General features: G+C 31.9%; 1 protein-coding gene across 7 annotated transcripts in view; it reads right to left on the bottom strand.

The window, feature by feature from the left end:
• The window catches only part of LOC143256877 (DISP complex protein LRCH3-like), an 80,232-nt gene that overhangs the window by 27,440 nt on the left and 36,906 nt on the right, over positions 1 to 15,886 (bottom strand). For all 7 annotated transcript variants that reach the window (XM_076514677.1, XM_076514675.1, XM_076514679.1 and 4 more), the window contains exons 10-14: positions 11,181 to 11,345; positions 10,467 to 10,563; positions 5,167 to 5,283; positions 1,680 to 1,800; positions 401 to 513 (exon numbers count right to left, since the gene is read on the bottom strand). In XM_076514677.1, the coding sequence (XP_076370792.1) occupies positions 401 to 513; positions 1,680 to 1,800; positions 5,167 to 5,283; positions 10,467 to 10,563; positions 11,181 to 11,345 (613 nt within the window). The remainder of the gene's footprint in view (positions 1 to 400; positions 514 to 1,679; positions 1,801 to 5,166; positions 5,284 to 10,466; positions 10,564 to 11,180; positions 11,346 to 15,886) is intronic.

Below are 15,886 nucleotides of genomic sequence, written 5' to 3'. Positions count from 1 at the left end.
AATTATGTGTTCTTAGCATATTTAATTAGAAACATAATTTGGTGTTACAAAATAAAACCTTTCACCAATTATTTATTGTCATATTAGCTTAAAAATATCAAAATTCTAACTAAATTAATATAAACCAAAATACATTTATACTATATAAACACTGTAGAAAGGTTAAATCAGTAAGAAATGTTCAAAGTAGAGTGATTTCAAACAAACTGACAATTGTAAGATATTATATTAAGCACAAATAATTACAGAAATTACTACAGCATTCAATACTTATTCTTTATTTTTTGTGACAATATTAGAGGTGGCAAGATACTGTGAATAATAAATTATTACAATTAATTTTTTTTGATAATGTATCATAATCAACTAAACTATTTTTTGTGATAAAGACAATACTCACCCTTCTTAATTGTTCAGTCAACTCTTGCTCCTCTCTTGCTTTTTCTAATTCCCGTCTAAGGGTTAAGTTAGTATTAACAACCTGAATTGGCTGATTAGAAAGTGTTCTTAGGCCTAAATGAAAAAAAAAATCCATAAAACTGTTTGATTCACATCTACTTTTCCTTTCTCTGGCAAAGAAACATTTTTACTTTGCCAACTTTTTCATTCTTTGATGCACCTAATAGCAATACTCCTCTGAAACTTCTCTCTTGGATATGAAAACATCAATATTTGATAAGGTTTGTAAGACATACATACTATTCAAGACAATTTTTTTTTTTTTTTTTTTATAAGATATTAATTGGAAAAGTTCATTTCATTTCAAAGAGTCTAAAATTTTAGAAATAAGTACAACCATAGTAATCTAATTCTTGTATCTCCCACATGTAGGGCAGTGCTATACATGCTGAGTCAAGAATTTGATATTTGGTAATAAAGCACCTCTTATTAATTCAAATTACCTTATTGTTACTCTTACAAAAAAAAAACACTCATTTATGTTTTTTATCTCTGGGCCTTAGGCCAAACAACAGCTATGTACAAATTTCTGTAAGATAATCTCACTTTTACTTACCAAGTATGCTGGATTAACCTGTGACCACTTGTATACCAGGTACGTAATCTCCCAATTGATCTTTTAACTTAACTCCAATTTTAACAACATAAACTACCATCCAACTATTAATAAACCAGATAATAGACATACCACTTGGTTATTTAATATATTTCACTCAAGTTTAGAAACAATATAAAAATATTAAAAAAGCATTTGATTATAATTTGTTTGATATTCAAAGTGCAGATACACTGCTGTTAAGCTCAAGAAAGGGAGGAGGTTTTGACTTGAATGATTTCTTTCTTGATGTAAGCACAACAGCTTTGTTGTTGTTTCTTTTATAGAAACAAATATTTTGTCTAACATTTAGTGTCTTAAAAATGTGAAATAGTATTTCTGGTGTACACTAACACAAAAATTCTATGACATTAACTAACTGTTCTAAAGATCTGTGAATTTTTTGTGTGATAAAAATGCCCAAATTCTAATTTTGTAATAACCTTATTTATACAGATAAATTGTAATTCATTCAATAGGTTTTTGATAATAATGTCTCTGTCTCATATCATTAAAAGCCTAAAATTATTCAGTGATAACTCTTCATCTGTAAGCCAAGCTGGGTGTTCATAGAATTGAACATTTTAAAACACATCAATAAGTAACCAACTTTACAAACCCTCACCTGACTGACACCTAGATGAAAGAACTGTTCCATTATATCCACATTCTATAGGTGTGTAATGCGTGGGTACATTATTGTCTTGAAATACATCAGAAACATCTGCCATAGGGTTTGTGCGTTGCTGAGGGAGAAAAAAAAAGGAAATTACAAATAATGTTATTTAATCCTATTCAAAAATAAAGTAAATAACAGAGAATATTTTAACTGAATATATTTAAGATTCTTTTGTTCACACACAATTAACAAAATACCTTATGTATAACTTAAAGTTAATTTTTTTCTTTTTTAAATACACTCAAATCAAGCTTCATAACATTTTTTGAGACTTGTCTTTTATGACAAGTTCAAATGTTTGAAAGGCAGTGTGCAAGTTTAACTGCCCATCTTGTCATTATTCTAGTTTGCCAGCAAAACTACAAACTATGAAATACAAAATATAATCCAGCTAAGTTTTTCTTACAACCACTACCCATTAACAATTTCTTTTGATATTTCAGTTTCAAATCTCTTTTATGATTGGCATTTAGTAACAAAAATTGCTACAAAAGTAATAGTGAAAAACAACAAAATGCTAATAATGACAGAAGAATTTCTAAAATGTCAATATACTGCATAAAAAAAGATGTTCTATAAAATAAGATGATATATGTGTGCAAAAAGAGACATTAGAAGATAAAAAATTATTAAAAAATAAAATATTTGAAATGAATATGAAATGGCAAGTAAGTTATATAGAAATGATTCTGCTTTCATATTTTCTGATTCTATTAATTTTTAGGTCAACTGACGAAACAGAGAAACTGGTAATCTCTACCAAACAACTACAAAACATTTTTGTTTTTATAACATGTCATACTTTCAATACAATTATAAGTTTCCACGTGTGCTACATAACTAATGTGACAGGCTTGTATTAATAACAAGACATTTAGAGATAATATAACCTTCAGTGAATATATGTAATACAAAAGGAACACAAATGATGTGACACTGATAATTTGTTACCATGATGTTTTTTAAATAAATGTTATTAATCTATACAATAGCTCCCTGCATGAAAAATTCAAGTATTTTCTACCTGTGTTAGAAAAGCACTGTATGGGTCTAATCACGTAAAATGTATAAAGCAACCATTAGCTAATGAGGAAAGATGAATAACCTGGTTGTTCTGACAAATCACACTCAAGAACAGTTATCAATTACTAAACTGCATATATTAATATTTGTGTTAAAGTGTTAAATAAATCAATGTCACTGTGATTCATTTCCCTGATGCTATTACAAATACTTTTTAGTAGATTTATATGAAGTACAAAATTTTGAATGTTACTTGGCTTCACAGATATAGTTATAAAAGTATATTACCTCTAACAACCACAGAAGAAACAAACTTGTCTGTCTAAATTATGCAACTTAAATTTGATAAGGAACCCACCTTTCAGAAAATAAAAGTTTGAATACAGCTTTACTGGATAATGAAGAAAACTTTATTATAGAAGTACAACATTTTGACAATATTATGTCATCACCAGGTGTAAATAGTGTACAGACACATGAATGTATATATACAGGATGGATCAAAGAGGTCACGTGACCAGAGACTGCTTTACAGCTTAGAAAAGGTATCTTGGTATCCCAAGGTGTTTCTTTTTCAAATAAGATAGATTCTTTTATTTTGGATTTGCCATTATTTGGTTCTCTTGCTTGAAATTACAGTGTTTTGTGTGTATATATATAACTGGTTTCTTGAATTGCAGTAGTGGTAAACATGAAAGACTTTTTGTTTTATGTTTGTTGAATCTAGTTTCCAATGTTCCTCCAGTTTCTCCAATGTAGAATTCAGGACAGTTATTGCATGTTATTTTATAAATGATGTTGGTATTGTGTGTGATTTTAGTTTAGGGCTGGGTGTTTGAGGTCAACAAGAATTTCTTGATTAATTGGTAGATTTCTCCAAGTGTTGATTATTTTTCAGCTGATGTCAGGAAAAAATGATAAACTGCAGTGTAATAGTGTGTTGTTGTTTGGTGCTACTTTTGTTTGTGAGTTGAGTTCAAGATTTTTGTTCTGGTGGTTACACAGAAAATTTTCAACAATGGTTAGTGCAAGTTTGTTGGTGTGAATGAAGGAATGCTTTATGAAGTTGATTTTTTCATACATGTAGTAATTTCAGTAGTCTTGAAACTGTTTCGAAGATTTTTAATATGTTAATTTTTGGTTTGAATTTGTTGGCAGAATTCTAGGGAATATAGAGGCTTGTGTAAATTATTTTTTTTCTTCTTATAAATATTTGATTTTGAACTGCATCAGGTCTAATAACATCAAGGTTAAGAAAAGATAACTGTTTGTTATTTTTCTGTTCAATGCCAAATTTAATGTTAGAGTGAGGGGAGTTTGTGTGTTCAGTAAACCTTGCACAACTGACAAAATAGAATTTTGCCCATGTATCCAATCTAAAAAAATCAGTATACTAAAACCTTATAAACACACCTTCAAGAATTTGCTCAACTGACTACTCAGATGAAGAAATCGACTCTATAAAGCATTACTTCATTCACGCCAAGAAACACTGTTGAAACATTTCTACATAATTATCAGAACAAAAACTTCAAAACTCAATTTGCAAACAAAATTAATACTGTTAAACCAAACAACACAACATTACACTGCAGTCTACTGATTATCCATGACATTAGCTCAAAAATAATCAACACTTGGAGAAAACTTATCATTAAACAAAATACTCCTGTTGACTCCAAACACCTAGCCCTAAACTAAAATCATTATTACATAAAAATTACATAGAATCACATACAATACCAACATTATTTATAAAATAATGTGCAATAACTGTACAGAATTCTACATTGGAGAAACTGGAAGAAAATAAGAAACCAGATTCACCAAATAAAAAAAACAAACCTTCGTGTTTACCACCATTGCAATTGATAAAAAACAAAAAAACACCATTTCTGTAGAAAACAATTTACTTTTATACAAAGAACTACACATCAACAAATGCAATACAAAAAGTTATCTAAAGTGAAAAAAACTGCCCGTCTCTGAACCAACACCCCAGGATACCTTTTATTAAGCTGTTAAGCAATCTTCAGTCATGTGACCTCATATATAATATATGTATTCCTGTATCTCTGTAAACTACTCATACCTGATGATGACATAAACTTGTTAAAATGTTGTTAATTTACAAAGTTTTCTTCATTACCCATTCAAGCTACCTCCAAACTTGAATTACAACACTGTAATAGTGGAATTATTCTGACAGTTTTCCTTTACAGATTTTTAAAAGAATAATCTCTTTCCATGGCTTTGAGTTCATCATTTTCTATAAAAAATCAAATAAAGGATTATGTGAACAAAAAATATGGATGCTTGCTATAGGTAAATATTACAAATTGAAAATAATCAGTATATATCAAAAAGGAAACTACTCATGTATCTGATAGAAGATATAAATTGAACACACCTTAACATAAGATAACACTGCTTCCTTTTGCATTTGTTTACGTTTATTCTTTTCTTCTTTAAGACACTGCTGGGTCAATGCTGCTTCACTTCTTTGTTGATATGTTAACAGTTTCTCCTGTAATAAAGTATATACTTGTATGATTATTTCTTTAAAAGATCGAGTCATGTGACTCCCTTCTACACAATGTTACTAACCTCACTGGGTCTCATATTTAAATTAACTACTTCATATTTGGGTAAAATGATTTCAGAAATATCTCAATCACTGTCAAAATGGATTAGGTTTATTTAGTAAATTTCTTTTTTATGCTTATTAACACTTCAATGTGTTGTTTTCAATTACCCATTTAGAAAACTGTTCAAGATGACTGAGCAAAGACCTTGATTTATTTTAAAGACTTATAGAAAGTGCTAAATGGAGTGTGTATTGCACTTGTTATTTACATCAATAAAATACTTAATGTTGATTGATTTTACTGAACAGCAGATATGCTCTCCTTTTTTCTTTTTAATTCTTTACCTATTCAGAAAACTGTTAAGGAAAATAAAATGTGAGAATCTTAATAACAACAGTTGAGATTATTCACCAATAAGACATCACCTACACATTTGGCTGTAAACGCTTATTTCTTAAATACAAATACAGTGTAGACTTAGTCTTATATTACTGTGTTGAAATTTAACTTGCCTACAGGTATAACCCACTGTTTAAAATATCATGTGCTTTATTTAGTATTACAAGATAAAGGTGGCCAATGGAGCCCACCCATGCTCAAAAGTACAAAAAATGAAAGGTTGTTATTACCTGTCAGCATATTATTACTGGCCCAACTTAGCAGCCACGGGTGAGAAGAATTTCAACTCAAGCAACACAGAGTAGCAGTTTTAACTCATGCTGCTAAATTTGTTGCATTTTGTTTAAAGAGGAAAATTACTCAAACTGACAATACTTTTTTAAAAGTTTCAGATACCCATGGAATCTTCTAGTTTTCTTTGTCTACCTTAATGGACTGGTAATATAAAAATGTTTTTCAATTTTTCTGCCATTTTATATAAAATGTACTAATTCTACTATTTGAGAGCAACAAAATACATTTTACTAGCTCCAATTAACTTCTTTTTAGATTTGGATAACACTGGTAGGTAGCAAGGACTTTATGATTCAAGATAATCTGCAAGTATGACCTGAAAATTATTGATCCTTTGACAAATTATAAAATGAGGATTAATGGTCATGTTTCCACCAAATTAACTAATAATCCAATCAGATTTCCATTATGGGTCAAGAACGTTTAGTTAAAAGTAGTTTGAGAAATGATTTAACTATTATTTTTATGACCGTCTAGAGCAGGGGTGTGCAACAGGCGGCCCGCGGGACACAACCAGGCCCGCCAAGCCATTTAGTGTGGCCCTAGTTGTTGTAATCTAACCATGTGGCCTGATCTGTAATCCAACGCAAATGGAATATTTTTTAAAAGCATCGATCCTACGGGATTCCCAGGCTTCGACTCGACAAACTTCTAAAATTATCTTTGCTAGAGAGGAGCAGGCCGAATTCGATTGGTCGGCCTCCTTAGGGCATGAATAGGTGACGTGCACTAGCACTATTGTCTACGACTCAACGTCATGTCCTGAACCTCGCCTTCGCCCACTGGCGACAATTTTCCCTGACCTCTGCTGTCCGTCATTCATTATTGGTGAAAATTTTATTACCTTTTACAGTTACTACAAGAGATTGAAGGTAAATTGATTATTATTTAGCATATTGTTGTGACTTTACTGAATTTATTAAAATTTTGCTTTCAGATGCATCTGATTCTATGTACAGTGTGACCTCGTTATTCGCGGGGGTTACGTTCTTTACCCTCCCGCGAATAGCGAAAAACCGCGAATATTGGACGCAGTTTTAAAACGTATATGTATGCGATTATATACTATATGAAATGCTTCCCAAACACTAATGATACTTATACTCATTGATGCAGTAATAATGTAGCAATATTGCATACTGTTATGTATTTCACTAAATTGTACCGTGCGTTACCGGGCTGTGCTTTGCCGTTTGCGTTGTTGGGGAAGCTGAGGCAGTCAGCCAATAGCAGTCAATCTTGTTTGGTGAAGACGACAATTGATAAAAACGGCTTGATTGAGTAAATACAACAGAAATCTCCTCGAAAAGCCCTTTCAGTCTCTGTGACCTACAAAAACGCAGTTCGCGCATAACCCGCGAATATGTGGGGCCGCGAATGGCGAACCGCGAATAGGCGAGGTCACACTGTATTTTGCTATTCTCAATTAATTTAAGTACCGGAAGGCTATGATCGGGATGCCAATTTAGAAACATGTGTTTCTGTCCATAAGAGGTTCCATGTGTAAATAAATTCTATGTTTTTTTCTACTTTGCTATTTTCGTGAGAATAATTTTTGTTTTGATTTCAGGGCTAGTAAAATGTCAGCAGTTAAGAAACGAAAAATTGATCATGAGGGAAGGTTATTCAACAGTGAATGGTGCACAAAATATCTTGTTGTCCCACATAATCAAGGTGTTGTCTGCCTCGTCTGTCAAACTACAATTGCAGTCATGAAAGAGTACAATATCAAGCGACATTACGCAACTAAGCACTCCTCCCAGTTTGATGAAATTGTTGGTCAGGCACGAAAGGACAAAATTGAACATTTAAAACATCCATTGAAGAGCAACAAGGTGTTTTACCACTTTCAAGAAAAATTCAGAACTGGTGACAAAACTGAGTTTTAAGCTTTGTGAATGTATGGCAGAAAGGGAAAGCCTTTCAGTGATGGAGAATTTATTAAAATTGTTTAACAATATTCACAGAATATGCATGTCCAGAGAAAAAATATTTGGTGGAGCAAACTAGCCTTTTCCGCTTTACTGTCTCCGCATGGGACAAAAGATCTTTCAGAGGACATCAAAGAAACTTTGAAAGAGATTTGAATTTGTGTGAAGCTTTCAGTCTGGCTTTGGATGAAAGCACTGATATCAATGACACATCCCAACTTGTCATTTTCATCAGAGCTGTTACTGCAGGCTTTGATGTTTTCAAGAGTTTTTAGATATGGCAAGCCTTTCCTCCACAACCACAGGACAGGATATTTGTGAACAAGTGCTTAAGGTTCTAGAAAAGTTTGAACTGAATCCTTATAAATTATGTGGTGTTACAACAGATGGTGCTCCTTCCATGACAGGTAGAACAAATGGGTTCACCAAGAAATTTCTAACTGCAATTGGAGCACAAGACGTAGTTGTAAGCCATTGCATTATTCACCAAGAGAGCTTGTGCACCAAAGTTCTGGATTTTGCAGAAGTCATGAAAAATGTCGTCCAATGCGTAAATTATATTCGAACACGAGGATTAAATCATCGACAATTTAAAACTTTTTTAGATGAGCTGGACAGTGAGTATTCAGATGTTTTGTACTTCTCTGCTGTACGTTGGCTTAGTAGAGCTGCTACTTTGAAGAGATTCTGGAATCTGCGAGAAGAGATTAAGTTCTTCATGGAGAGCAAACGTCAGAATGTGGACTTCTTGAGCAATGAGAACTGGCTGAATGACTTAGCATTCCTCACAGACATTACACAGCATCTGTCTGATTTAAACTTAAAACTACAAGGGAAAAGTCAACTTGTGAATAAGTTGTTTGAGCATATTTGTGCTTTTGAGAAGAAATTGGAACTTTTCAGGTTCAGTTGAGAAGAGCCATATTGACCCATTTTACATGTCTTGCAACCAAGAAACTGGAATTTCCTAATCTGGATTGCACCAAATATGGAACCAGTGTACAAAAGCTGCGTGATGAGTTTGCAAACAGATTTCCAGATTTCAGACAAACTGAAATTAGATTGAAATTGTTCGCTCAACCTTTTGATTTGGCAGTGGAAGACAGTCCTGATGGTGTCGCACTAAAATGATCACTCATGCAAAAATATAAAATATTATTGCTTGCATTTTGAGAATTTTTTTAAATTTATTGTGCATGTACACGAATAAGCTTGTTTTTTAAGTGGCCCCGCTTGATTGATGAAGTTGGTTATATGGCCCACCGACGAAAAATGTTGCACACCCCTGGTCTAGAGTAAAACATAAATTATTTTAATGTCAATTATTGGCCACAAGCTGATGTACTCATGCAATGCAAAGATAGTTGGCTCTAAATATGAATACTCCTATTTCATTTCCTGGGGGATCATAAGAGTGGATGCCAAATATGGTTACAATCAGTCCAGCAGTTTGACAGTTAAGTGGACACAATGCAGAGGGAAGACACAGATATTCCCCAAAGATGATATAAGGATGTCATATCCTAATGCCAATTTCCCATATCACAAATACATGAAACATTTGATGACAATTGGTACAGCAGTTTCCCAGCTGTCAGCTGACATGTTTACATACTTTTATCAAATAATGGTTTAGATAAATGGTCTGATAATCCAATTTCACACATAAAAAACACAATTCCCATATTTGTATGTGCTAGTGTAGATGTCAACCATAGGAAGCAAGGTAAAAGTTTTAAATACATGGATTATTAATTTACATTTTCTTTTATAATTGGATTACAAGTTCCTGACAAGGGTACTACTAATATATACACTTTTCTAATTAGGGCTACTTTTAGGGCAAATAGCAGACTATATAATTATTCTTTATTTATCTTGTAATTATACTTTATACCTATAGAAAGTGATTCAATGATAAGATCATTTCGTTTTCATTTCTGAATTTTGCTCAAACCTACGAGAGCTATCTGCACTAGCCATCCCTAATTTAGTTGTATAAGACTAGAAGGAAGGCAGCTAGTCATCACCACCCAATACCAACTCTTGGGCTACTCTTTTAACAACAAATAGTGAGATTGACTGTCACATTATAATGCCTCCACGGCTGAAATGGCGAGCATGTTTGGTACAAAGGGGATTTGAACCCGCAACCCTCGGATTACAAGCCAAATGCCTTAACCCACCTGGCCATGCCAAGGGATAAAATCATTTATCCAACTTTTTAAAATACTGAAAACTAAACAAACAAGATTTTGTCTTATTACAATATGACTTAAGAATAAATACACACTCAATTTTAATAAAAATTGAGATAACTGAAAGTCTATCCTAATATGACCCTATCTTAAAAAACACCACATTTTAGAAAAAGTCTCATAAAAAGAGGTACAAACTACAATTTATTGAAAAACTATTACAACATAGCCATGGATAATTTCAAGATGTTTCCAAGAGTTTATAAATCAACAGAGCAAAGTGTTTCAAATTCAACTTACAGGACTTGAGTAGCTGGATTTTGGTGTTGCAGTAGCAACACACTGGTAATTAAGTATCATCTCTGTTTTAGTATCTGGTGATGAGTTACCATTACAACTGTAATACAAAAAAAAATCACATTGTATGCAACTAGGAATTTGTTATTCAGCAACACGTTATCACATCCTTTCAAAGTGCATCTTTACAAAGAAATGTTACAAATATTTTTATACTGACCCAATATCACAGAAAACATTATAGATTTCAAAATATTTTAGCACAATTATATTTACGTCTAAAATGCTACCTGTGTCATAATTTCTGTTTGGTTTATCAAGATAAAAATCAGACAATTTAAAGGTGACATTTACTAAAAAAAGTTATAAACTTAAGTGTCTATCTACAAAATCCAACTGTTATATTTTATCCTGTTAAAAAAACAAAAAACTTTCTTCCAATCTGACACCAATGTTAAAAAAAACTTTTGCATATAAAAATGCCATATCATATTATGTACTATTATTGTAAAAAGGGATCACAAATTACTCAAAACTTATTAATAATGCTTCTTCTAATTCCAGTTTATCAGAATCTATGTTGGTTGCTAATAAAGTTGTATATTTTTAATTTTAAGATTATTCATTAATGGGGTAACTTCAAGTACTAAATAAACAAACATTTTCAGCTGAATGAATGAATATATACACTCCTTATCATATAAAGCAAAAACTGACCTTCTGTACAGGTTGTTGTCAAGAGATCGCTGAAATCTAATACTTTCTTTGTACTCTTTGTATGTTTGTATGTGTGAATATGGTTTCTGTCGGTTAGCCTGTATAAGTTCTTGCCCTTCCTCCAAGACAGGAGCATCGCCAGCCCCTAGCATAGGAACGCCAGCACTGAAATCAACCAAGATTTAGTTCTACCAAATCTCTAAGTATGTAATGAAAACTTGTCTCACTAATCCCTTCCACTGGATATTTTTTCATCAACTTTACAGAACTGATACAATAACAAATAACAAAATTCATATTACCATCTATACATGTTTTGCTCAATTTAAGGGTATTAGGGTGGTCTTTATTTTCAAACTTGATTTACAACACTCACCCCTTCATTTTGTTCTAATACATCAATATGTAATTAACACCAAATTTTACCCACATTGAATTACATTCACAGACTGAGTAAGACAGCTGAAATTTTACCTTATAATTTGCATTATATCTGCATATTCTGGAAAATTACACATTATTCAGAATGTTCAAAAACATTATCATTTCAACTTGTACTGTATCAGCTTTTCATTGTTTATACATACTGCTTGGTCAGAAAACACTGGATTAACAGGAAGCAAATTACTTTCAAACAGACAAGTATTGCATGTATTTTGCTACCATCAAAAATAAAAGAAAACAATTTGTGAAAGCTCAGGTCTTGTGATCATGATTGCTGCAGCTTTTTGGAACAAAATTCAAGTTAATCTATAACACTATGCCATCATCAAACTGGAGAAGTTTTCTAAAAAATAGGCAAAGCTACAGAAAAAATTTAAAAAAGAAAACTGAAACACTAAGATAACAATGAAGTTTGTCAATAACCTGGGAAAAGACAGATAAGGTTCTTTATTTAAAGGAATCAAGGACTAGGAAATGAAGTGAGGCATGCATGGACTGGAAACAGTAAACCTAGAATAAAACTGTCAGTTGTTGGAAATCATTCCATAGTAATGATGATGAGTTTGGTAGATATAGTACCAATAATGATGAGGATAGAGGAGCAATTAGAGGATTCTCATCTTATACATCTTGAAATAGGTAAAAAAAAAACTATTATCATTCTCAATTTATAGCAGCTACATACTAACCCAAGCTGAGTAACAGAAGGGCAATGCAACAATTGTCTTTGCTACCACAAGTCACAACCTTGGTTATGATGTGCAGGCAGTAATCATCAGCCCTTCCTCAATCCAAAGATTTTGACATCACTTCTGCATAGAACTTGTCAAAAACTTAAAGGAACAATTCACTCCAACAGACTCACTTGTAATTCCTCATGATAAGAAATTATTAAATGATCTCAAAATGTAAGAACAAGTGGATCATCTGCTGTTAAACCCGTCTGAAGCAGCAGTATACCAACTCCAAGTGTTTCATAGTTGGCTTTCAGCACTGGAGAGGTTTAAGCTTCTGCTGTGGCATATTTATTGGAAGATTAGAAAGTCATTAATCATGTAAAGGCAGTTTTCTCTGACACAACAGCAAGCAACAATGATTATATAAATGGACCACATATGGTAATAACACAATGAAAAAAACAAATTCTTCTGTATTTGGCATGCTAGCATCATATCTCAAAACACGTTTTGACATATTTTAAAGACTTTATGGAGCTTTTCTCTTGTCCAGATGCCACATTTATCAATTAATTCCAACAATTTTGGGAATACTTGGATCACTCCAGTTATGAAACTTTAGCTGACTATGATGAAGTAGAAGAAGTCATAGAGGAAGTTAAGCACAATTTCATTGAGCTTGCTACAAAACAACTTCAGATTAGCCAATTTAGGAACTATTATCAATAGTTTTTGAAGTAACCATAACCTTTCTCAGTGGCATCCGTTCTCATGGAACATGATTTATAACACCTGATACACTATGTCAGGCACAACAGATGGCTAAGCATTATACAACCTCATAATATGGATATTTATGGGACAGTTTTAAGCTCATTGGCCATAACAAAAGAACACCTGCATCTTTTTTGTTCAAGTCTATCTTATTTCATGGTTCACTGTTTCTAATTCCATTTATAATCCACACAATCATCTTAATATCCTATAGTTCTATTAACTATAAAAAGGTGAATTCTGTTTTCTTCAATAGCTGCCTGTCAAAAACGTACTGAACATCTGTGATACCTCAGTGAGGAACAAACATTGATTTAATATTCTTTGGTTCAGCTGTATCCATGGTGACAAAACAAACAATGGCAGAAGCTGAATATTGGGAAGTCTGTAAACATGTAATTTGATGATTTTGTCACAAATAACAAACTTCTTTATGTGCCTCATAATTCCATCTAGATTTCTAGATTATGACCCCGATTCATGGAAACTCAGACAGGACTACAAGACGGCACTATAGACAGTTCAACACTTGACTGTGGTAAATGATAATGCTAAAATGGTTGTAGACCTTAATGGGGAGTATAAACACCATTACAACAATGGAAGAACAAACAACCCCTGCTTCAAGTTGTGTAGGTTTGTAGAAGACACTTTCCTAACAGCAAAAACAAAACAATAACAATATAAGAAAGAGTAACCACACTAAAATTGTAATATACTTTACCTCATTAAGCAACCTCTAAATATGGTCCAATATGGATGAAGTTCGACATTTAATATATTTTTGTATATTGGAACAAAATAAATGGAGTAAGAGCTTTACAATTTTTAACCTGAAGTTTTACCTGGAAATAAAGACTTCCCTTATGGGTAAATTTAAAAATAACATTTCTTTACTGACAGAGAAAAAAATCAAAAGACTTAACACAATATACACTATATCTACATTAAACAACCACTATAACACACTAAAAATATAACAAATTAGATTGCTGTGGCATGATAACTACTCTAATGCCAATTATTTAAGAGATTATCTCCAATAAGTCATCACACATTGTGACCAGTTTTGAGACAATTTTTTCTTTATTAAACATAAATAATAAGTTTTCAAATTTCACATAGGTCTGTAATGAAGTGACAAATTATACTGTTAAGATAAAGTTGTTATTATAAGCTTCAAAACAGTTCTATTACTTAACGTTTATTAATCTTGACAGAAAGTCATTAAATTATGCATCTGCTGAAAGTCACAACAGTTGAATACAGTTTTCTTCATTTCTCAGAAGTGCTAATTTGAACTCCTGTTAAATCTGTAGATTATCTATATTTGACCAAAAAAATATATACAAACTAATACTAATACCACTGCTCTATACATACAACATGGACCATTAGCAGTAAAACATAGTAATTATGTTAGCTTTCACCTTAGTTTCTCCAGGATTGAAATAACAAAACAGGGGCTGTTTTAGTAGGTGACAAAAGTTATACAATTTTATGACTATATTGAAAAACATTACATAAAACAACTCATAGTCACCACAGATAGCCTCACAGCTATATTCAATTCTTAGACATGCCATAGTTGCATATTCCCTGCATTAAATATATGCATGTTGTATGAAAGTAACTTTTGATGTACTATGGTTTCCTCAGGTGTACCTATTTCCCTTAAAAGTAGGTCCTGCAGATTAAGAAAAAGTTTGAAACATGTGAAGTTTCTAACTTTAACCAAGTTATAAAAAGAAAGAGAGAGAGACTGGACATAATGTGTGCTGTGTCAATGTAAGTCTTTATTTATTAATATAAAACAATCAAAGGTAGTGTATCTACCTAAGATACCAAAAAGGTTTTACAGCTCTGAGCATAGAAGTGATAAAGCTCAGAAATAATATTATTTACACAAAACAATAACATTATTATTTTAAGAGTGCATACACTACTCACTTGACTATTGGTCACTCCCATCAAAAAATTAAGGAGATACAATCTCAAAGTATTACCTGACCTGCCAGTTGGAAAAGACCACTGTCCACTTTTACAGGGAATGTTCAACTTTACAGAAGTATTTCTCATCAGAAAGAAATTTTTTGAACATATAGTATAACTGTATGTTAAAAAACAACATTTCTGTACCTGTACCACTTTGTATTTGATAAGATTCAAGAATTTTTTATTCAACAATATCTCTTACTTTAAAACTCATTATAAAGTTTTTTACACAATGTGATAAAAACATTAAATAGATGAATTCCTATAGAATATGGTGCACACAGACATTAAGTGTTGTTGTTTCTTTCATTTGTTTTTATCCGTGATTGTTGTTGTTCAATTCCGAGTACCTAAAATAATTTTAACCTACTTATAGCTTATTTTGGAAGCTAGATACATTATAGTAGTTTTGCAACATCCTGTTCTAAATGAGTAATACATTTTCAAAGCTAAATTAATGCTGTTTTTAGTCAAATGTAAAAACTTTCTCAATTTTTCATCTTTTTTTTTTACAAGTGCCTTTCATTTATTGTTGTATGTATTTTTTTAACAAATGTTACTAAAATGCAAAAATTAGAAACTTTTTAGGTAACAAATTTTACATAAAGATTAAATTACAAGTGCTCAATTGATTCCATCAGGTGAGCTCACAGTATATGCCCAACTTTAACCAAATTATTTATCCCAAGACAAACAAATCTTTAGTACAAATTCTCTATTAGAAAATCTAAAGTTTTGTTTACAACAGAATTATAATGTCTATTAAAATACTGCCATATTTTATGAAGATACACTTAGCATATTCAAAGTTACGTA

The sequence above is a fragment of the Tachypleus tridentatus genome, chromosome 7 (assembly GCF_004210375.1).
Source record: "Tachypleus tridentatus isolate NWPU-2018 chromosome 7, ASM421037v1, whole genome shotgun sequence".
In the NCBI taxonomy this organism is placed as follows: Eukaryota; Metazoa; Arthropoda; class Merostomata; order Xiphosura; family Limulidae; genus Tachypleus; species Tachypleus tridentatus.
Note: the sequence above shows the minus strand (reverse complement) of the source record. Positions and strands in the feature narration are given on the sequence as shown.